Source organism: Rhincodon typus, chromosome 8 (genome assembly GCF_021869965.1).
Source record: "Rhincodon typus isolate 14 chromosome 8, sRhiTyp1.1, whole genome shotgun sequence".
Taxonomy (NCBI): domain Eukaryota; kingdom Metazoa; phylum Chordata; class Chondrichthyes; order Orectolobiformes; family Rhincodontidae; genus Rhincodon; species Rhincodon typus.
Window position 1 is genome coordinate 76,811,893 of NC_063339.1, and position 23,922 is coordinate 76,835,814.

At 41.1% G+C, this 23,922-nt stretch overlaps 1 protein-coding gene across 1 annotated transcript; it reads left to right on the forward strand.

Moving 5' to 3' along the window:
* Nucleotides 1-5,517: 5,517 nt before the first annotated feature.
* Nucleotides 5,518-21,161, forward strand: LOC125483789 (probable G-protein coupled receptor 139). Its single transcript, XM_048600472.1, has 3 exons — nt 5,518-5,590; nt 9,173-10,057; nt 21,031-21,161. Exons 1-3 carry the CDS (start codon nt 5,518-5,520, stop codon nt 21,159-21,161), a joined length of 1,089 nt encoding a protein of 362 aa, XP_048456429.1.
* The last annotated feature ends 2,761 nt before the right edge of the window (nt 21,162-23,922 follow it).

Here is a 23,922-nt window from a genome sequence, read left to right on the forward strand (position 1 = left end):
GGGAGGATATTGCTTCACCCAGTGAAGTTATTTGGGTGGAACTGAGAATAGGAAAGGGATGATCACCTTATTGGGATTGTGCCATAGGCCCCCCAAGAGTCAGCAGGAAATTGAGAAGCAAACTTGTAAGGGGATCTCAGATATTTTTAAGAACAATGGGGTTGTAATAGTAGGGGACTTTAACTTTCCAAACATAGACTGGACTGCCATAATGTTAAGGGCTTGGGTGGAGAGGAATTTTTTAAGTGTGTACAAGAAAATTTTCTGATTCAGTATGTAGATGTACTTACTAGAGAAGGAACTAAACAAGAACTTCTCTTGAGAAATAAGCCAGGGCAAGTGATTGAGGTGTCAGTAGGGCTGCACTTTGGGGCAAGGGATCATACTTCTATTCATTTTAAAAGAGTTATGGAAAAAGATAGACCTGGTCTCAAAGTCAAATTTCTAACTTGGAGTAAGGAAAACTTTGATGGTGTCAGGCAAGAATGTTCAAAAATTGATTGGGGGCAGATATTCACAGGTAAAAGGACGGCTGGAAATTGGAAGGCCTTCAAAAATGAGATAATAAGAGTTCAGGAGCATCATTAGGGTGAAGGGCAAGGCTGGTATGTGTAGGGAATGCTGGATGACTAGAGAAATTGAGGCTCTGGTCAAGAAAAAGAAGGAGGCATATAGCAGGTATAGACAGCTGAGATTGAGTGAATCCCAAGAAGAGTATAAGGGCAGTGCAAGTTTACTCAAAAAGGAGATCAGAAGGGCAAAAATGGTACATGAGTTAGCTTTAGCAAATAGAGTTTAGGAGAATCCAAAGAGATTCTACAAATACGTTAAGGATAAAAGAGTAACTCGGTTGAGAATATGGCCCCTAAAGATCAACAACGCTATCTATGTGTGGAACTGCAAAAGATGAGTGGCGCTCAAGTACTTTGAGTCAGTACGTACTGTGGAGAAGAATTTAGAAGTGAAAAAACTTGAGAAATAAATAGAGATACCTTGAAAAATATCCAATTTACAGAGGAGGAGGTGCTGGACATCTTAAAATACACAAAGATGGATAAATCCCTGGGTCTTGATCGGGTATATCCCAGAACTTTGCAAGAACCTAGGCAAGTGATTGCTGAACCCCTTGCTGAGATGTTTGTATCATTGTTAGCCATGTGTATGGTGTTGGAAGACTGCAAGTTCACCAATGTTGTGCCATTATTTAAGAAAGGTCGTAAGGAAAAAACAGTGAACTACAGACCAAGAGCCTGATGTCAGTGGTGGGTAAGTTGCTCAAAGGGATTTTGAGAGATAGGATTTACATGTATTTGGAAAGGCAAGGATTGAATAGGAACAGTCAGCATGGCTTCGAGTGTGGGAAATCTTGTCTTGCTAACTTGACTGAGTTTTTTGAAGAATTAATAAGGAAGATTGACAAAGAAGATTGATGAAAGCGGAGCAGTGGACATTGTCTATATGGACTTCAGTAAGTTGTGCGACAAGATTCCACATCGTAGTCTGGTTAGAAAGGTTAGATCACATAGAATCCAGAATAATCTAGCCATTTGGATATAAAATTGGCTTGCAGATAGAATACAAAGGGCGATGGGTAGAAGTTTGGTTTTCAACTGAAGGCCTGTGACCAGCAGTGTGCTGCAAGATCGGAGCTGAGTACACTGCTTTATGCCATTTCTTTAAATGATTTTGATGTGAATATAAGAGGAACGGTTAGTGAATTTTCAGATGACACCAAAATTGGTGGTGCAATGGACAGTGAAGAAGATTATCTCATAGGATAAGTGGACCTTGATCAGATGGGCCAATGGGCTGTGGAATGGCAGCTGGAGTTTAATTTAGATAAATATGACGTGTTGAATTTTGGAAAGGCAAATCATGCAGGACTTATCCACTTAAGGTAGGATCCTGGGGAGTGTTGGCGGACAAAGAGACTTTGGGTGCATATTCATAGCTGCTTGAAAGTGGAGTCACAGTTAGAAAGGGTAGTGAAGAAGACGTTTGATATGCTTGCCTTTATTGGTCAGTGCATTGAATGTGGAGCTAGGATGTCATATTGTGTCTATACAGGACATTGGTTAGGCCACTTTTAGAATACTGCATTCAGTTCTGGTCTCCCTGCTTTAGGAAAGATGTTGTTAACTTGAAAGGGTTCAGAGAAGATTTACATGGATGTTGTAGGGGTTTGAGCTGGATAGGCTGGGGTTATTTTCCTTGAAGTTCCATAGGCTGAGGGGTCACCTCATAGAGGTTTATAAAATTATGAGGAGCATGGATAGGGTGAAAAGCCAAGGCCTTATTTACCAGGTTAAATGAGTCTAAAACTAGAGGGCATAGGTTTAAGGTGAGAAGGGAAAGACTTAAAAGGGACCTAAGGGGCAACTATTTCATGCATAAGTTGGCATGGTTATGGAATGAACTGCCAGAGGAGACGGTGGAGTCTGGTACAATCACATTAAAAAGACATTTTAATAGGTAGATGATTTGGAAGGGGTTAGACCCCACAGGGTCTGAACTCAGTCTTCTCATGGTCAGTTCCGTGGAGAACATTGCTGTTTCACAATGTCTGAAGTGTTTGCAATAATTCTCATGGACTGTCCTCAGAAAGCTTGATAAATGATCATAAAAAGGGAAAGAACTGCTGATGCTGGAAATCAGAAACAAAAAAAATGACTGGGAAAAACTCAGCTGGTCAGTTCTGAAGAAGGGTTCCTGGAGCCGTTAACACTGATTTCTCTCCAGAGATGCTGCCAGACCTGCTCTTAGTCGGTCTCACAGTGACACTGATTGATGTACACTATTCACAGTCTGTCTCACAGTGATTTCCAGCAATTTCTGTTGATAACTGTTCATTATTCGCTAAGAATTTTACTTGACGATAAGTTAACCCTCTGGATTTTAAAAAGAATGTGCCAACATAAATGGAAAACTGTAACGGAACACTTGGAAGTAAAACTTTCAGCATGCAATGGCTCACCAATTCCATGTGCAGATTCAACTGTGTTGGATATAAGTAGAACTTGGCAGGTCATCATAGATTTTTGACATGAGAGACACTACTGGCGTCAGTAATTTTGGGTATACCAGCATGCTGTAATCTAACATTAGTCACAATCTATGCTGTCAGTATAACATCAGAAACATAGCACAAACTAGAGCATATGATTCAAGAAACAATTCAGAACTGAATATGAAAGAAGAGGTGGAGCTCAAATCTCTGCTCTTGGCTCTGGTGAGGGAAATGATGGATCAAGATAAAAAGGCTGAACTATGAGCTCAGGATAAGTCCAATATTAAGAATTAACCCAGCAAAAAGATTGCCAGCCTATAAGAAGATGTGTAGCAATTCACATGTTAAATCAATCAAGCTCATCTGGAGCAGCTACAGAAACAAAGGCCTGAGCCCAAAACAATATTGGAGAAAAGTCAGCTCTGCATTAACAGTTGGAGATGCACAGCGCACAGAACAAGGAGGTGCAAATCACTTCTGAGACAGTCCGTTTAGAAATAAATGCCAGCAATGATGCTTAATTGAATCAGCTCAAATGGTATATGAGGAAAACCAAACAACCACTGAAGCAGAAATCAGAAGAGGATGAGCCTGGAAACTTTTCCTTTAACTGTTCTCTCTCATTGACTTCAGTTCACCATTCCTTGATGATTGGAGAAGTTGCTACTTTCAATCTATCCAAATCAAACCTGACCCGAAGATTACATTAACATTTCTACAGGCAAACTATGAACTACCCTGATGTTACTGGGAAGAATGTACATCAATCAGTGTCACTGTGAGACAGACTGGGAAGAGTGTACCTCAATTGGTGTCACTATGATATCGATTGGGAAGAGTGTACATCAACCTGTGTCACTGTAAGAAGGACTGTGAAGAGTGTACATCTATTAGTGTCACTGTGTTAAGGACTGGGAGGACTGTTCAGAATTTCAGCACTGTGTGTGAAGCAAACTAGGACAGTGGATCTGTTTGGGAAGGTCAGTGGCAGCAGCAGATAAAAAAAGAGATTCTACAAAACTGTTTCTACCTATCAGAGACAATATGTGATGTCACAGCAAAATAGATGGATGATTGATGGGAATATCTTCTGTCTCTCTTTTGATTGGCCAAGTAGTTAAAATCAGGAGGCAATGTTGCAGCTAAAAAGTATGTAAAGGCTAATGGGATCCAGAGTAACTTGGCAAGTTGCATCCAAAATTGACTTAGTGATAGGAGACTTAGACTGTAGGTAAAAGGCTGTTTGTGTGACTGGAGACTGGAGACTGCTGTCCATTGGCGGGTTGTCCTGGGATGAGACTGGGCCAACCCTGCCTCTCATCACTGCCTCCTTGACTTGAAACAACCTGTCCATCTTCTCTCCCACATAACCGCTCCTCCCACCTCACTGACCAATCCCCACCATTGCCTACCTGCACTCACCTATCACCATCCCACCTACCTCCCCCAGTCCCACCCCTCCTCTCTCTATTTATTTCTGAGCTCCCTTCCTCCTCCCCCATTTCTGAAGAAGGGTCGCGACCCAAAATGTCAACTTTCCTACTCCTCTGATGCTGCCTACCCTGCTGTGTTCCTCCAGCTTAACACTGTGTTATCTCTGACTCCAGCATTGGCAGTTCTTACTATCTCTGAGTGAGTTAAACACAATGATGATCATTTTAAATAGGAGTCATGGGGCAACCAGAGGAGAGGTGATGGCTTAGTAGTATTATTGCTAGGCTATTGATCCAGAAATACAGGTAATGATCTGGGGGTCTGCGTTCAAATCCAGCCATGACAGATGGTTGAATTTGAATTCAACAAAAATCTGTAATTGAGAGTTTAATGGAGACCATCCATTGATTGTTGGGAAAAAACCCCTGCTTCACTAATGACCTATAGGGAAGGAAATCTACATGTAACTCCAAACCTACAACAATGTGGTTGACTCTTAAACTGCCATCTGGACAATTAGGGGTAGGCAATAAATGCTGGCCTAGACTGTGACATCCTCATCCTGCAAATGAATTTTTAAAAAGGCCAGTGGTTGATAGGGACAGGGATGATAGGTATAAGGTATGCTGTGTGGGGTTGCATACAAACTGTAGACCTTCCAATGAGCGAACATCGAGAATGATGATGTAGCTAGAGGGAGGATCGGAACCATTGACCATGGAAGTAACAGAGGAATGAATCCTGTTTAAAACATAGCTTTTTGATGGAGCTTTGGTCACCCCTCCTCATCTCTCATTCCTTTCCTCTGTGTCAATTTCATTATGTCTCTTTGACGCAAATCAGGACATTGGTCTATGTTGTAGATAATGTAAAAACATAAATATTTTATTCCATGATAAACAGATGAATTTTCACATGACTGTCTTCACTTGCTTGTTCCGTGAAGTGTAATTAATATTTCTAATGAAAAGTCTTTTTGCAGAATTCCCTCCTGTATAAATATGAGGTTCCTCTGAATGGAAATAGGCAGATTCATTGTCTGCAACATTACGAGGATCTAATGCATCTCACAGAAAATGCGTGAGCCAACAATACTGCATCAGATTGAAGACATTTACTACCCTGTTCTTGCAGTTGTTGGAGTTCTTGGTAAGTCACTTTACCAATTAATGGAAGGAAATACATTTCAGTGTACATCTCACAAATGGAACTTGAGCTGTTTAATCATCTTCTCTTGTGACTGAGCTGGTGATTTGAATACCTTGCTCAATTTCACTGTTAAAATCTGGTTAAATGAAAGGTAAACGTGAATTATGGACTACCATGTACACTGTTACAGAATCTAACTAAATGGTGAAACGGAAATAGCAGAATTGGAATGAATGGTAGCCTGAAGGAAGAGATGAAATAGAGGAAAATAGGGCTGAAAGGTTTGAAATTAAGAGGCATTTGAATGACTAAAGAGATTGCATCAGCTTAAATAGTTCTATTTACAGACCAGGTACTGTCAGAACAATAACAAAGTTGCTGGAAAAGGTCAGCAGATCTGGCAGCATCTGTGAAGGAGAAAACAGAGTTAACGTTTCGGGTCCGGTGACCCTTCCTCAGAACTGATGGTGACTGGGAAAACGTCAGTTTATGTGCAGAAAATAGAACAATTATTGAATGGGATCCCTCATAATCCCTGATGAAATTAGGCTGTCTATATGTAATTAATAGGGCAATTACTTTACTTATCCAATAAATTAAGAAATATTAAGGGCAGACTCTTTTCTTCCCCTACCTAATTTACACATTTTTCATATGGTCATTCTCATTTCAATTCCCTCCTTACCTCTCTCGATTTTTCCTCATTTAAATATACCATCATCACTATCTATTGCCTTCTCACTTACTTGTCTACCTTTCCCTCAAATACAACTACTTACTTCAACTGCTTTCTGTGATTGTGAGTTTCATGTCCTCATTCCTTCCTGGCATACGTGAACATTCAGCAATAAACAAGAGCTTATTACTTTCAATTTCATTTTTTTAAACAGATATTAAACTTTACCAGTAGCTGTGATGGGATTTGAACCCATGACCCCAGAGCATTAGCATGCGGCCTTAGCTTATGAGTCAACTAACAACACCACTATACCATCATCACCCCATGAGTAAAGAGCAAAATGTGACGAATAAACACATTTGAATTTTTAGAGGGGATAACACATTTGTCACCTGACAGAGTGTCCTCAGGTATTATTGATATGGACTTCCAGGAGGTATTTGGCAAAATTCAACAGAGAAACTGATAACAAAAATGAGACAACATTGAATGGGAGAAAATCTATTGACTGGGAAGGGGATTTCAAATAATTGTGGGCAACAGATTGTCAGAATCATGGGTATGCTTTCAAACATTTAGAATGTAACTGCTATTGCTTCCTCAGGGATTTGTTGATGGGATTTGAGTAACAATGTAAAGCTGTCATTTATTAACCATCTTGAATTGTCCTCGAGAAGCTTGCAGTGATGAAGGAATGTACAGCCACTTGCTCACTTCACTAACAACACCGAATGAGTTTAGAACAGCAAGTTGCAAAGAGAGATTGATGATGTGAGAGAACGCAACTCAAACAGTATCGCCATCCATTCGGGGTCTAAAGAAGATAGATCAGAGCATTTTGTAATGGAAAGAGACTTGGAACAGTCAATGAGAAGGGAATTTATGCACCCAAATAAGGCATGATTTAAAGTTATGGATATGTTCAAAAAGTTACTCCTACAAGTCTAATGGGATGATGGCTTTTATCTTAAGATTGACAGGAATGCAAAGATGTAGAAATTATGTTAAGGCTGTACAGAGTACATCTGTATATTGCATTCAGTTTTGGGCATCATTGCTCAGGGATCATGAATTCACCATGGAATGGGTGCTACACAGAGTCACCAGACAGACATCAGAAGTGTCACATTATGAGGCCATGTTACATAGATTTAACTTTTAATCCCTTGAATATAGGGGGATAAGAGTTGATCACCTTCAAAATCATTCATGCCTCAGTTGCTAACACTCTCACATTTGATTTGCAACCTTTGTGAGTATCGCATCAACACCTCATTGCTATAAGATTGCCATGCTAGTACATTACTAAGGGAGCGTTGTACTATCAGATGTGTTGTTTTCCAGATTGGATGTGAAATTGGGGCTTTGTCTTCAATTTCAGATATAAATAGGATGATTATGAAAATGTGCAAGAGTCCTCTGGTCAATATTTCTTCTTTAATGCGTATCACAAGGATGGATTATCTAGATGTTACCATGTTACTGTCTGTGAAAGCTTGCATACGTTAATCATTTAGTTTTCTACATTAGAGAAAAACTTAATTAAAAGTACATTTTTGGCTATAAAACAAATCAGGCATCATGTGTTCAAAAAGCAGCAGTAAGAACATAATAAGAACTAGGAGCAGGAGTAGGCCATCCGGCCCTTCGAGCCTGCTCCGCCATTCAATAAGATCATGGCTGATCTTTTCATGGACTCAGATCCACTTACCCGCGTTCTCACTGTATCCCTTAATTCCTTTAGTGTTCAAAAAAATATCTACCTTATCTTTAAAAACATTTACTGAAGTAGCATCAACGACTTCACTGGGCAAGGAATTCCATAGATTAACAACCCTCTGGGTGAAGAAGTTCCTTCTCAATTCAGTCCTAAATCTGCTCGCTCTAATCTTGAGGCTATGCCCTCTTGTCCTAGCTTCACCTGCCAGTGGAAACATCCTCTCTACTTCTATCTTATCTATTCCCTTCATAATTTTATATGTTTCTATAAGATCCCCCCTCAATCTTCTGAATTCCAATGAATAAATCCCAATCTACTCAGTCTCTCCTCATAAGCCAACCCCCTCAACTCCGTAATCAACCTAGTGAACCTCCTTTGCACCCCCTCCAGTGCCAGTACATCCTTTCTCAAGTAAGGAGACCGAAACTGCACACAGTACTCCAGGTGTGGCCTCACCAGCACCTTGTACAGCTGCAACATAACCTCTCTGCTTTTGATCTCAATCCCTTTAGCAATGAAGGACAAAATTCCATTTGCCTTCCTAATTACTTGTTGTACCTGCAGACCTACCTTCTGTGATTCATGCACAAGGACACCCAGGTCCCTCTGCATAGCGGCATGCTGCAGCTTTTTACCATTCAAGTAATAATCCTTTTTACTATTACTCTTACCAAAATGTATGACTTCACATTTATTTACATTGTATTCCATCTGCCAGACCTTTGCCCACTCACTCAATGTATCTATGTTCCTCTGCAAAGTTTCACAGTCCTCTGTACAAATGCAAGTTATCCTATTTTAAATCATGAAAAGATGTTATGGAGTAGGTAGGGGGTTTTTCCTTTGAGAAAGGAGTACAAAACGAGAGGCACAAAGTTAACGTAAGAGTTGCCTGTTCAGTTCTGAGGAAGGGTCACCGGACCTGAAACATTAACTCTGATTTTTCCCTCACAGATGCTGCCAGACCTGCTGAGCTTTTCCATCAACTTTGTTTTTGTTCATGAGTTGGCTGTTCAGGGTTGATGTCAGCAAGCAACATTTTATATAGAATACCAGCATGTTGGAATTATCTCACCAGTGTTACTGGACTAAATCTATTCAATATTTCTAAGCTAAGATATTAATATCAAATGTTCAAAATTTCCACCTATATCTCCCTTCTTTCTTTTTCCATTTGTTCCAGTTAACTCAGTAGCCATTCTGATCCTATCACGAGGAAAGTGCGGACTCTCGAAATGTATCACTCACTATCTGGTGGCCATGGCAGCAGCTGATCTTCTTGTTGTTTTCATTGATGTGATACTGTTTACAGTTATCCCCTTTTATTTCGCAAATACCTACTTGAACATCACAGCCATTATTTCTCTCTTGCTTGTCCTGCTTTCTGCAGCCACAGACATTTCTGTTTGGCTCACTGTCACTTTCACCTTTGATCGCTTTGTTGCAATTTGCTGCCAGACATTTCAATCAGTGTACTGCACAAAGAAAAGTGCAGCCGTGGTTATTACAACAGTGAGTGTGCTATTCTGCTTGAAAAATGTTCCTTGGTATTTTGTATATCAGCCTGAATATGTAATTGACAATGTACCTTGGGGAGGAGTTGTCTCAGAAAGTTTTCATTCAGAAACTGCCTGGGTAACATTTGACTTCAGCTGTATTATTTTAACTCCTTTCCTTCCATTCATTCTGATTTTACTGCTCAATGCTCTGACTGCCAGACACATTTTAGTGACCAATAGAGTCCGCAGGAAGCTATTGGTTCACGGCAAGAGTGAGAATCACACTGACCCAGAAATGGGCAGCCGCAGGAAATCAATCATTTTACTCTTCACCATATCAGGCAGTTTTATACTATTATGGATGACAAATGTTGTATATTTCCTTTATTGGCGATTTGCGAATATTTATGATTATACTGGCCCCCATGATCCTGCGTATATCACTCAACAATCAGGCTACATGCTGCAGCTTTTGAGTACCTGCACCAACACCTGTATTTATGCAGTGACCCAGACTAAATTCAGAGAGCAGCTGAAGAATGCAGTCAAATATCCATGCACTGTAATTGGTAAATTACTGAAATTATTGAAAAATTTTAATCCAACACTCACACAACTCTGACCTAATCTTAAAATTGAGTGTTGAACACTTTGGAAAGTGAGAATTCTGAGTTGCTTCTTGACCATGCCATTGACACAACAAATAATACAATTTCAGATCATTGAATATATTGCAATTGATTTGGTGGTTAAAGCTTGACTTGAACAATATCAGGATCCTGTAATTGTGTCAGATACATCCATTTTGTTATACTGATTAGGGTCACATAGAATCCTTAGAAGAGTTACTTTGCTGAAATTGTGATTTTGGTTATTGATGCTTACCTGTTTAAATAAAGTCTCCAGTGCATTTGACCTGTGAATTGCTCATGAGTTTCCTTAGAAAGAGTGAGTGGGAACAAATATAGTGAGCCCTGAAGTTCTGCAGCCAGTTCACTGATGAAACATTATGGAGAGTTTGGGAAATGCTGAAAGAAATGATCTACAAAGCTGGTGATGGTATGGGGATTTGGGAGTTTTCATCCCAAAGGGACTATACATAACAATTTCAAACTGTAAGTCTTTTACACATGTGCACAGGTTGTCCAGGTAACTGAGAGCAGAAAGGCATTGACTAAATCATAGAGTCAGAGTCATACAACATGGAATTTGGAGTTCAATTTGGATAAATGTGACGTATTGTAATTTGAAACGACAAACATGGGCAGGACTAATACAATGAATGGTAGGGCATTGGGTAGTGCTGTAGAGCAGAGGTATCTGGGGTTCAGGTACATAATCCTTTGAAGTTTGTGTCACATATAGACGGAGTGGTTAAGAATGTATTTAGCACGCTTGCCTTCATTGCTCAGTCCTTTGCATTTAGGAATTGGAAAGTAATGTTGAGGTTGTACAGGACATCAGTGATGCCTCTTCTGGAGTACTGTGTCCAGTTCTGGTCACCCAGTTATAGTAAGAATATTACTAAGATAGAGAGGGTTCAGAAGAGATGTACCAGAATGATGTCGGGTTTGGAAGGTTTGAGTTATAAGGAAAGGCTGGTTAGGCGGGGATATTATTCACTGGAGTGTAAGAGGTTAGAGGGGACCTTATAGAGGTTTATAAAATCATGAAGGGTATAAATTGACCATTGACCAGAAACTTAACTGGACTCACCACATTAACAGAGCGGCTACAAGAGCAGGCCAGAAGCTGGGGATACTGTGGCAAGTGACTCACCTCCTGACTCCTCAAAACCTGTCCACCATCTACAAGGCACAAGTCAGGAGTGTGATGGAATACTCCCCACTTACCTGGATGAGTGCAGCCCCGACAACACTCAAGAAGCTTGACACCGTCCAGGACAAAGCAGCCCGCTTGATTGGCACTACATCTACAACCATTCACTCCCTCCACCACCGACGCTCAGTAGCAACAGGTGTACTATCTACAAGATGCAATGCAGAAATTCACCAAAGATCCTCAGACAGCACCTTCCAAACCCACAACCACTTCCATCTAGAAGGACAAGGGCAGCAGATATATGGGAACACCACCACCTCCAAGTTCCCCTCCAAGTCACTCATCATCCTGACTTGGAAATATATCCCTTTTCCTTCACTGTCGCTGGGTCAAGATCCTGAAATTCCCTCCCTAATAGCATTGTGGGTCAACCCATAGCAGGAGGAATGCAGCGGTTCAAGAATGCAGCTCACCACCACCTTCTCAAGAGCAACCAGGGATGGGCAAGAAATGCTGGCCAGCCAGTGACGCCCACATCCCACAAATGAATGAAGAAAAAGTGTCTTTTCCCTAGGAGCAAGGAAGGAAGCGTTTTCCTTTCCAAAAGCAAGGTTTTAGATCCCGTTTGAAGTTTGTCATGTATTTCTGATAAATGTAACACTTCGTTTTTTCGTTTGCTACTTAAATAGTTTTTAGTTTTTAGGTGACTGTTTGTTGAGGTTTGAGATTATCCATCTCCTCAATGTTCTGTTCTTGCCCAGTGGTGTATCTCTGTTGAACCTTGGATATTTAAACTGTATAGTTTGAAGGGATCAATTTGAGGCCTGAAATTAGATGACCTCAATCAAATTGAACTCATCTAAAATAATGTAAATTCCTTTATAAAATGTACAATGCCTATGGTGGTGGTCAGTGACAATATTGTCCAGAACATCAGGAGGACTGTCTGTGCAGCAAATCACACCACAACTTCTCTCCTGACCAACAGTATATTTGCATGGAGGGTCTTTATTCTATTCAAAATACAACAACCTCAGTTAATGCAACATTTAGTCAGTGCTGCACTAAATCACCGTTTTGATTATGTCTTCAATATAGCAGCGGGCTTTAGACATCACTGGGGTCGAAAATTCAAGATCACACCTCTCCAATTCATTTTTTTTTCCTCACTTATGAAGCCATTACAAAGCTATTTAAGCACAGCATTTCCTGTTATCCTTTAATCTGTGGTGGTTTGAATTAGATACTTTTTTTTTATTCATACATATCACTCTCAAAAGCATCTCCATAAATTTTGTTTAGATGGATTCAATTATTCATAATTTGCTACATATTGCCTAAAGGCATGAACAATGTAGGAAGCACTGAGATATGGTGGCCTCTGAGATCAGAGATTGTTGATCCCATTTCCCACAGAGTTATCATTACATTATCGAACATGACTCTTAACAGCCCCTAGTTGTAGCAATACCTTTGTTTGGTCCTTCCTGCCCTGGAATTGGTTCATTCCCCTTATATCAAGATGTCCAGAAAGGAGTGGAGATTTTTCGGGTGAAACAATGGAGATTGCTCCAAAACTAAAAAAGGAAAGGATTTACATTCATACATCACCTGCCACAACTGCAGAATATCCAAGCGCTTTGCACCAAACTAAATAATTTTGAAACATGAACAGAAATTGCTGGAGAAACTCCACGCATCTGGCAGCATCTGTGGAGAGACGTGCAACATTTTGGGTCCAGTGACCCTTCTTCAGAACTCAAATTCCAGCAATTTATGCTTTTCTTTCAGAATTCCAGCATCTACTGTTCTTTGTGTGGGTTTTTGTTTTAAGTACTTTTGAATGCAGTCATTGTTGTAAAGTCAAAAATATGATTTTTACCAGGCATCAAGTTCACGAACAGCTCATTGCTTTTAAACTTGCTGGTCAAATAATAAATATTGGCCAAAGGCAGAATAATTGAAAAAAATGAGAAGCAATCATTCATTTTAAATTGCTGTGGGATGTGAAGTTGAAGGAAGATGCAATCTATGTGCACATCTTTCACTTTAACTGTCCTACTCTCTGTGAAAAAGTCTGGGACACCTGAAATTGGTAAATTACTGAAATGATTGAAGCACTTTAAATACTGATATCTTTCTAAAGGTATGAACCTATCTCCTTTTATTTATCATCCCACCTTGGTATCCACATGAAATTGCAATGGGAGAAACTTGACACAATTTAAAGTGCTTTTTAACCACGTTATTTAATAAACACATGGATTTCTGAATCAATTTCAGTGAGCTGTTTGATGAAGGTTAGCATTGAACGATACCTGGTGACAGATATTATTTAAGATTAGAGTCATAGAGATATACAGCACAGAAACAGACCCTTCGGTCCAAATCGTCCATGCCAACCAGGTATCCTAGATAAATCTAGACCCATTTGCCAGCATTTGGCCCACATCGCTCTAAACCCTTATTCATTTTCCCATGCAGATGCCTTTTAAATGTTGCAATTGTACCAGCTTCCACCACTTCCTCTGGCAGCTCATTTCATACATATACCACCCTCGCCTGAAGAAGTTCCCCATTAGGTCCCTTTTAAATCTTTCCCCTCACCTTAATCCTATGCCCTCTAGTTTTGAACTCCCCACCCCAGGGAAAAGACCTTGTCTATTTACCCTATCCATGCTCCTCATGATTTTATAAACCTTTATAAGGTCACCCTTCAGCCTCCGACAATCTAGAGAAAATAGCCCCAGTCTATCCAGCTTCCCCCCAAAGCTCAAATCCTCCAACCTTGGCAACATCTTGTAAATCTTTCCTGAACCCTTGCGAGTTTCACAACATCCTTCCTATAGCAGGGAGACCAGAATTGCACACAGTATTCCAAAAGTGGCCTAACCAATGTCCTGTTCAGCCGCAACATGATCTCCCAACTACTATATTCAATGCAATGACCAATAAAAACAAGCATACCAAACACCTTCTTCACTATCCTGTCTACCTGCAACTCCACTTTTAAGGAAATATGAGCCTGCATTCCAAGATCTATTTGTTCAGCAACACTCCCCAGGACATTACATTAAATGTATATGTCCTGCCTTGATTTGCCTTTCCAAAATGCAGCATCTCACATTTATCCAAATTAAACTCCATTTGCCACTTTTCAGCCCATTGGCTCATCTGATCAAGATCCCATTGTACTCTGAGGTAACCTTCTTCACTACACCTCCAATTCTGGTGTCTTCTTCAAACTTACTAACCATTCCTCCTGTGTTTTTATTTATATAAATGATAAAAAGCAGTTTACCCAGCACTAATCCTTGTGGCACACTACTGGTCACAGGCCTCCAGTCTGAAAAACAATCCTCCACCACCACCCTCTGTCTTCTACCGTCAAGCCAGTTCTGTATCTAAATAACTAATTGTGTACCATTCTGCCCTCATTAATCCTCTTCATTACTTCTTCAAAAGATTCAATCAAGGTTGTATCTGTGATTGACATATACATTTTATAATGAATATTATGTGGCAATGATGACTTGTGTTACTATAAGGTCTTTACAACATTGTGGCATGATCCTTTGATCATTTCTCATTGGATTATAATTGAAAGATCAAATGGTTAAAGATATTGTTGACCCTGAAATTTTGCAGCTGTTCTCTCACTGTCCCATTGGGGTCAGGTCAGCAGATAGCTGGAGAAATGGTCATGCCTGAAAATGGCCACTTCTGCCATCAGCCGCCCATTGTCATCCATTGGAAAAATCTGATGTAAAAGCTGAAGAATATGCCTGGGTTTTTCCAATCCTGTGTGTTTCAGCACTTCTTTATTCTTCATGCATTTGTGGGTTGCGGGCAGCACTGAGCAGGTCAGAATTCGTTGCCCAGACCGAGCTGCCTGTTAACTGAGGGAATTGTTAGAACATTTCAGAAAATAATTAAGCATCACCATCATTGCCATGGGTGAGCCTGGGGGTTTCTATGGTGCTATAGTAGTTGCCCAGCCTCTGAACCAGGGGGCTTGGCATCAATTTCCACCTGCTTCAGACTGTGTGCGATAACATCTCTAAACAGCTTAGTTAAGAATATCTACAGGCTAGCTCAGGTAAAAACAGCAGATTTTCATTCCTAAAGGATGACAACGAACAAAATGGATTTTTGCAACAGTCAGTGATAGTTGTCATGGTCACCATAACTGAGACTCACTTGAGTTACACATTTATTAAATTTAATTTGAACTCCACCAGCTGCCATAGTCAGATTTGAACCCATGTTCCCAGAGCATTATCCTGAGCCTCTAGATTATTACAGTCTAGTTACTTTCCCACTGCATCCCCATCTCACTAAACTTATCATCACAGTCCTAAATACAAAGAAGATGAACTACAAGAAACAGGGGAAGGTAACTAATTGCTGGAATCCTATTTAATTTTGAATCCACGTCCTCGACTACCCATGCACCATATCTCTCCAACATCCCATCCTTTGGCCTTTTCTAAGTTATAAGTTCCTAAGACAATGTGCACAGTAAACGACTCTTACGGGTTCAGCCTATATCTTGTCTTGAGTAACTGATTCCAATTGCAATTTGAAGGAGACCAACTCTGATGAAACATAATGAGGCTAACTTCAGCCTGGGAACTGGTGGAAGTCAAGTGTATGGAACTGATGAGAGCACAGGGAGGGTAGTGCTGATGAGAGTGGGGTGGACAATGGTGGGAAAGCCTTGGAAGACGATGGTGGAGTCAAACACAACAGAATTTACTGAGGGCTAGCGAAAAATGAGGAACATTAGTTAATTTTGATCAATAACTCATGCAGTAATATCTATGACTTTGATAATGAACCAACTCAGAAGTTGTGACAAGCTAATTAAAGGGATTAAAACTTAGAATTGAGTGAAAGGTGAGCATGGATTTGGAGGTGATCATACATTCAATGGCTTTGTAAAGGGAGGACTGGTTAGAGATGGAGTTAGTTTCCAAGAACATAGGGCTGAAGGGAAATTGTTTGAGGGAAAGGGTGGTAATGTCAGATGTGAAAGGAGAGGGCTGCTCCCGAGCCACTGACAATATTGACCAACACGTGGACCAAGAAGGGAACATTAGTGGTGAGAATAGGTACATGTGTCCTGGTGCTTCTGGCCTCTCCCATGCCTCCCTCATGACCAGAGCACAACCTGCCCTCCAAAGTTGTGAGTCCCAGTCACTGGGCCCTGATTTAACTCGTCCTGGGCCCTGTTGAATGCAATCTGATTTTGTCAACATTCCACAGCAATTTTTCATGACGTTGTTTGGTTTTAATTAAGCAAATTGTCACAAAGGAAATGTTCTGAACAGACGAAGAGTTCGAGTGCTAAAAAGCAGCTCATTCCAGAGTTGTCCATGTGTAGGCCTCTCTAAAAGCTCTGTAAACACAACTTCATTTTTTTTAAAAAAACACACTCCTCTGTAATTTTAAACAAAAGTCTCTTTTGTGTCTCTCTTCTACATGGATAGTTTTGTAGAAGAATAAAACCAAGCCATCAACATGTAGGCCTCTCCAAAATGTTTATTAACAGGACTCCCTTTGAAAAAAAACATGAGCTTTTTACTTTTTTTTACTTTTTGACAATAAAACAAACAAAAATGTTCCAAAATATAAATCTTATACTGCTGAAATGTAGTAAAGTAAGAAATCTAGAAATAAACCTGAATCTTCAACGTACACACTACTCTCAGTCCACCATTTCAGAATGAGCACTAGAGACCTGGTTCCTCTCCAGCAGCTGAAAGTACCTGGCAATATTTATTATGTGGAGGAGAAGACAAGGAGCATGAGAGGCAAAAACTCTAATTGGAGTTGATCTTGGAGAGAGTTATTTCCTTAAAACACACACTGGCACCATTGGGAGATGGCAACCAGGGTCCAAATCTTAGACCCTTCATATCTGAGTCATACCTTCCTTACCAAAATCTGTCAGCCTCCAATGTCAAAGGCCATCAATGTTAGGTCCTCACCATTGAGCCCTCTCCAGCCCTTAATCCTAGGACAGTGCTCTGTGCCTTTATAACCTCACAATCCTGGGACTTTCCTCCAATCTCACTTCACCTCACTTAATGTGTCAACTCCATTGATTGGTGCCCTAACCCTCACCCTAACCCTAACACCATAATAACTCCTGCACCTCATCCTGCATCAGGTGGAGAATGGTCATGTTGGGAAGAGCCTTTGGCCCTGTTGCTGTTTCTGTCATTATGTGTCTTCTTCCACTGCAAACAAAAAGCTACATTGTAAGGAATATGCCAAGGTCCAATTGCGTTTTCAATTGTGGTGATGATGCGTCCTCTGTCAGTGCGCCTCATTATTCAATGTTCCTTGCCAACGAACAGACGTTGCTGGTTAAATTCACCACCTCACTAAAAACCCATTTGTTGCTGGGTAGAGCGACACAGCTGCTTCATGCCACCTCTACACTTGGGCAAGGCTCTAGACAATGCCACATTTGTCCCACGCCAAAGTTCCTTCAAATGGGACCAAGCTCCAGTTAAGGTCCTGTCTTTTCTGTGTTGGATTTCCTGATTACATTGCTGACTGGGTGTGCCTCTCCCCCTTGGCTCGCTGCTGTGGGCAAGTTCCCCACAGGGCCCCCATGAATTACCACAAGACACTTGAGCAGCATCTTTATGCAGTAAAAGGGAGACCCACATTCTTCTGGGTCAGACCCCTGTTCAACCTTGTGGACTGCGAAATCCACTTCAGTGTTTCGGCAGCCAAAGTAATTTTATCAACCCTTTCTGAGGTTCACAATTGCTCAAGGACAATATTTGTCATTTTCACACATTAGAAACCTCTATCATGGCAGCTACACCAAAATATGCAAAATCAGAATAAGCATTTGAATCATCATTAAATATTAGTGGCTTTATATTGCTTGGGTCACCCAACATTGAGAAGTTAAGGTCGTATTTCTTCACATTTTTTATTTTTAAGTGTTTGCCCTGTGAAGATTCTGTACTTGCAGGCAGGTCATCTTGTAATGTTTCACTCCAGTACATCAGAGACAGCATTGCTCTCGTCTGAGAGCCCGACCGCTTCAACTGAACAGTTGAGCTTTGCAATTGCTCTGTCCCTCCTTCAGATGTAATCCCATCTTCTGTGAAGACCGAGCTGTTATGGGAGTAACGTACTCTGAGAAGAATTAGTGATTCAAAGTTAAGTTCAGAGGTTGGGGGGAGGGGGAGTGGAATTGGGAGAGCGGATTTGATGGGATTTTATGGATTTGCCTGCAGAAGTCATGTGAAGCAGTATGGATGCCTGGTTCACTGACTTCTTAACCGTCCTTGAGCTGCTCCACAACGTGAGTGAGGGAGGGAGGGAGGGTGGGGCAAGTGAGGCATTAGGCAGTCCCAGCACCCTTTAGCCTGTTCAGACACTTCACAGGTGAACTCATGAACCGTTACAGAGCTACTTTCATCTTGCTGTCTATAAATGCGTGGTGGAGTAAGGCAGAATGAACAGGGCAGGCTAAACATTTGAGCAGCTTGGATGTAAAAAGCAGAATGGAAGGGGATCTATGTCCTTGGGAGGCTTATTGCGGAGAATACCCATTCCAGTCCCACTCTGTGTCTCACACTCCCTTTGCTTCTCGAACACTCACTTCTACTGCCTAGGAGGAGGCTAAAGTCCCAGACTTCTCTATTTATGGAGCTCTGCCTTCAGCGTTGCTAGGCCCTGGTGTTGCTGGGACAGTTGAGCTGTGAGCCAATAGGATTGGTGTTCAATGGCAGGAAGAGACAGGAGTTCCACTCTAGGCTTATTAAAGCCCAGTCTTTTCCTCTGGTGGGGCAACCCTTTAGAGAGGCAGCAAGTTGAAAATGGACTTTTCCACCAGGATGGGTAAATGATATGATAGCCCTGCAAAACTCACCCCAATCCAGAATGTAATATATAGGAGCAGGATCTGAAGACCCAAGAGAAATGAAGAGCCAATGGAAGATGGACATAATTATGAAGTAATCCTCACAGGTCAACAAAGCTTATAGGCCCAAAGTAAAATCTCAATGATAGACTAATCACAGGAACACACACACATGGCAAGCCATGTGGAAGTTGTGGCCTTTTGCAAGCACCAAGGAAGTGTCCAGATTTCAAAACATTTTATAAAGCAGGTAGAACAAAAGGCTATTGGCAGAGTCAGTGCATGACAGCATCAGCTAATGCATCTATAAAGAGCTGCACACTGACCCAAACAGACTGTACACAAGGATTATTTCCAAGTTACAATAAAGACTATCTGGTACCCCATCCAGTGATGAAGTGATTGGTGGGCCAGAGTCTGACACTTGCATTTCTCAGCCAAGGCATAGACTGTTTGTATCAGTCGCATTGTGGGCCAGCTGTCCAGCTGTCCTTCAGCCCTTCACTACCAGCAAATGGAGTTTACCAAGAAAAGCTATGAGATCATATTGCAGTATTTCTGAATGAGGTCAAACTCAGAACTGTGCATTAGTAGAGAGAAATTGATCTAAATGGAGAAATCACAAAAATCTTGTGGGAAAATATATAAAATAATGAAAAAGTATAATGGAATGCTGCGATTTATTTCAAGTCTCACTGGAATACAAAAGAGCGGTTGTGTTATACATGCACAGTGCACCAACTGGAACTCATTTGAGCTATTGGACTTTGTAAAATGGTTATGTTTTAAACTGCCTCCCTTGATTCAAGCTAAAATGGAGTATCCTAGAGACAGAAATGGTACAAAATATGCACAGTAAGAGTCAAAGTGGTTTCATGCTAACTCACTCCAGAGACAAACACACTTGACCTGTTTGTTATGAAATAGACACTCAAATTAAAACTTATTCAAAGTCATGTGTTTGTTTTAATACCTGAACACAGGTATTAGGGTGTAGGTTAGTGTATGTTGTTATTACGTGAGAACTTTAAAAGTGCAGGAAAAATAAATTTTAGCTTTCAATTCTGTGAAGGACATCGGCATTTTGAGAACAAAGGTCAGAAAGTCATTTTGGGCAGAGGCCTGAAGACACATTTTCTGCTTTTCCAAGCTGCAGTTTTTCAAGCTGAGAAATGTCTTTGCACCATGTTACCTTTGCAAATTTCTCCATTGGCATGGTGTTTTATCACAGCATCAGGGACCTGGGTTCGATTCCATCTTCGGACAACTGACTATGTGGACTTTGCACATTCTCCCTGTGTCTGTGTAGGGATCGCTCTGTGTGCACTGGTTTCCTCTCACAGTCCTAAGATATGCAGGTTAAGTAGATTGGCAATGCTAAATTGCCCATAGTGTCTGGGGATGTGATGGTTAGGTGGATTAACCTTGGGAAATGTAGGTATGGATGAGTGGTGGGTCTGAGAGGGATGGTCTTCAGAGGAGAGGTGTGGAATTGATGGGCCAAATGGCCTACTTCCAACTGTAGAGATTCTGAAAAAGCATGTGACTTGATCCAGCTGCCTGAGGAGTTGGAGATAGTGGGAGCTGCTGATGCTAGAGTCTGAGATAACAAGGTGTAGAGCTGGAGGAACACAGTAGGCCAGGCAGCATCAGAGGAGCAGGAAAGTTGACGTTTTGGGTCTGGACCCTTCTTCAGAAAGGGTCCTTCTGAAAAAGGGTCCAGAGCTGAAACGTCAGCTTTCCTGCTCCTCTGATGCTGCCTGGCCTGCTGTGTTCTTCCAGCTCTGCACCTTGTTATCCCTGAGGAGTTGAATGTTTACAAAGTTGACTTTTATGACCTACGGTACATTTTGTTGCAATCTCCAGGCTGTAACAGTACAGCTTGTAGCAGTATCCAGACTGTGAACGTACAGTTTGAAGTGTTGCCTGGTTACTGCCCTCAACAACCGTTATTGGCAAGGCTCAAAGGGGACAAGAGTGAAATCTGTATTAACTAACCACTAACTGACTCACATACAATTCACACTATTTGGTTCAGAATAGGTGAACGCCTGGCACGCAATTCATGCAAAGCTAAAATCCAAAGGCACACCCAATGGTGTTCCAATAACGTTCTCTGAACAGTCAACAAAAATAAAGGCCAAAACCCAGGAACAGAAGTTCATACTGGCCAGACCATTTCTCCCAGGTCTTGCGGTTCTCTCCAAGCTTCCAAGCATGGGAGTGGTACACGACTTCGCGATGGTTGCTCTCCGGAGTTTTCGATGATGGCACATCAAAATCATTCATTTATTCCTTTTCCTTATCTTCCTGAACTGTGGTGTCTTGTCCTTGTTGGTTCTTAGCTCATCTGATGAGCTGGTGTCATTCCACTAAAGTTCACTCCAAAGACACCTTTAGGATTGACTCATTACTCTTTCCACCAAATATGGATTTCCCTTTGTTATCCTCGAACTGAATCAGCTCAAACTGGTTCGAGCCCGCAGCTAGGGTTTGGGTAACTTCAGTTCACAGTAACTGTCTTTACGTGTGAGCGACAACTAGCCAACAGTAGCAATCCCCGGGCTGTGAGACTTAGTTGAAATCTTTAGGCTGTCAGATTTAGAAATAGGCATTCAGGCCATCAGAGCTGGAAAGGAGACATAAGCTGCTTCAGCAGGGGAATGGCTGGGCACAGTAAGTGAAATAAAAATTAAAGAGTTACGATTTAATTACTGTAAAGGATATTGCTGGAGAAATGATTGAATCATTCTTTTTGGTGTTTATGATAAATTCTTTCTAAATTGTCTTATAAATACGTAGCTTTATCTTTTACACCTTTTGTATACTGAATTTGTGTTTATTATAATACACTTTATTAAAAACAAACTGAAAAACTAAAGTGTGATTATCAACCTAGGTGTCACTCTGAGTTCTGAATGACTATTAACATTAACTAGAATCATATTGACACAGAGAAAGAGAGGGTTGGTCTTGGTGGTGTCCAGGACCACATAATCTCAGAGTCAGTCAGGGAGAGTTCAGTGAAGAGGCCTCACCACAGGTGCAGTTTTGTGTAACAGGACAAAATAGTTCTCTCCTAGTTAATCACTAAGCAGAAGACTAATGAACACAAATTCCTGGTTCAAAGAAATACGCTTGTGAAACATGAAAGATCATGGATTCAGAGAAGGTACTTCGCTAGTGGAAGGACATTGGGTTATTTTCAAAGAGTTGAGTGAAGAGGACTTGGATCAATAGACACTGGCAGATTCACTCTGCTGTGGCAGAGAGAAGGAATCTGAAAGTTCTGAAGAATGATCCCGACCTGAAATGTCAACTTTCCTGCTCCTCTGATGCTGCCTGGCCTGCTGTGTTCCTCCAGCTCTACACTGTGTTGTCTCTGACTCCCGCATCTGCAGTTCTTGCTATCTCCTCTTCATGAATATTAGACTTTATTTGGATGTTTTTAAATTTTAAAAATGTTTTAAACTTGGAGGGTTTATATAAAACTGACCCCTGACTTGGTTAACTCCAGAAAATCCATCTGGCTTAGTTCTTTCATAATCAGCACATTATTGGTTAAATATCCACACTGAATAGGCAATACACTTCAAATCCAAAATATTGAGTACAATCAAACAAGCAGTGAATAGACTAGAACATTGAAGTGTACAGCAAAGGATTGGGTCCTTCGGCACGTGATGCCAAATTAAACTAATCTCTTCTGCCTGCCCTTGGTCCATATCCCTCCATTCTCTGCATATTCATGTGCTTATCTAAAAGTCTCTTAAATGCCCCTATTATATCAGCCTCCACCCCCTACTTTTCCAACCAGCTCATAATGCTGGAAAACAGGATTAGAATAATTGTTTGTTTTTGACTTGCACCAACTCAATAGGTAGGACATTGGTAGGACATGGCCATCTCTGGCTGGGCCAGAATTTATTGCTTGCCCTTCGTTGCTGCAAGGTGATGGTGAGCTGCCTCCTTGAACCACTGCAGTCCACAAGCTGTAGGTAGTCCCAATATACCATTACTGAGAGAATTCCAGAATTTTGACCCCGTGACATTGAAGAAATAGTGATTTATCTCCAAGCCAGGCTGGTGGCTGTCTTGGAGGCGAACTTGCAGGGCGTGGTGTACCCACTGCTGCTACTGAGTGTCTGAGCTGTGGATCTCTATGACTCTGTGACTGCCTTGATATGATCGCAAAAGGAAGATGCCGTGAAGCCCTATAGTTTTGTCGCCTTTCAACAATAGCAGGCCAAGATGTTACAACATGTCTGACAGGGGCGTTGTGCTTTTCAGAGGCTTGTCATGAATAAATGGTAAAATTCTAGTTTTGGTAAATGCTATATGATCCATGTTACTACACACAAGCAGCAAGTAATTGCTGGGCCATCGTTACCTCTTTTGGGTAGGCCTAGAACTGGGGACACAGCTTAAGAATAAGAGTTTTCCCTTTATGACTGAGAAGAGGAGATTTTCTTTTTGACATGGGTTGTTAGTCTGTGAATTGTAAATTCCTTGCAGTGTGGAAAGAGACCAGCTCAGTGTTTTGTTTTTGCCCAATAGTGTATCTCTGGCAAATTTGAACTGGGATATTTGAACTGCACAGTTTGAAGGGATTAATTTGAGGCTTTTAATTAGATGACCAACGAAATTGAATGAATCAAAATAATGTAAATTCCTTTTTAAAGCATACAATCCCACAAATGGAAAATGAACGGATAGATGTGTCAGCTGCCTTCGCTGATGGTCAGTGAACAATATTAT

Bases quoted from the DNA above. Each gene is read 5' to 3' on its own strand.
- LOC125483789 (XM_048600472.1), top strand. From the start codon at position 5,518: ATGCGTGAGCCAACAATACTGCATCAGATTGAAGACATTTACTACCCT. The intron at 5,591-9,172 runs GTAAGTCACTTT...CATTTGTTCCAG, and splicing joins TGCAGTTGTTGGAGTTCTTG to TTAACTCAGTAGCCATTCTG. The intron at 10,058-21,030 runs GTAAATTACTGA...TGCAATCTCCAG, and splicing joins ATATCCATGCACTGTAATTG to GCTGTAACAGTACAGCTTGT.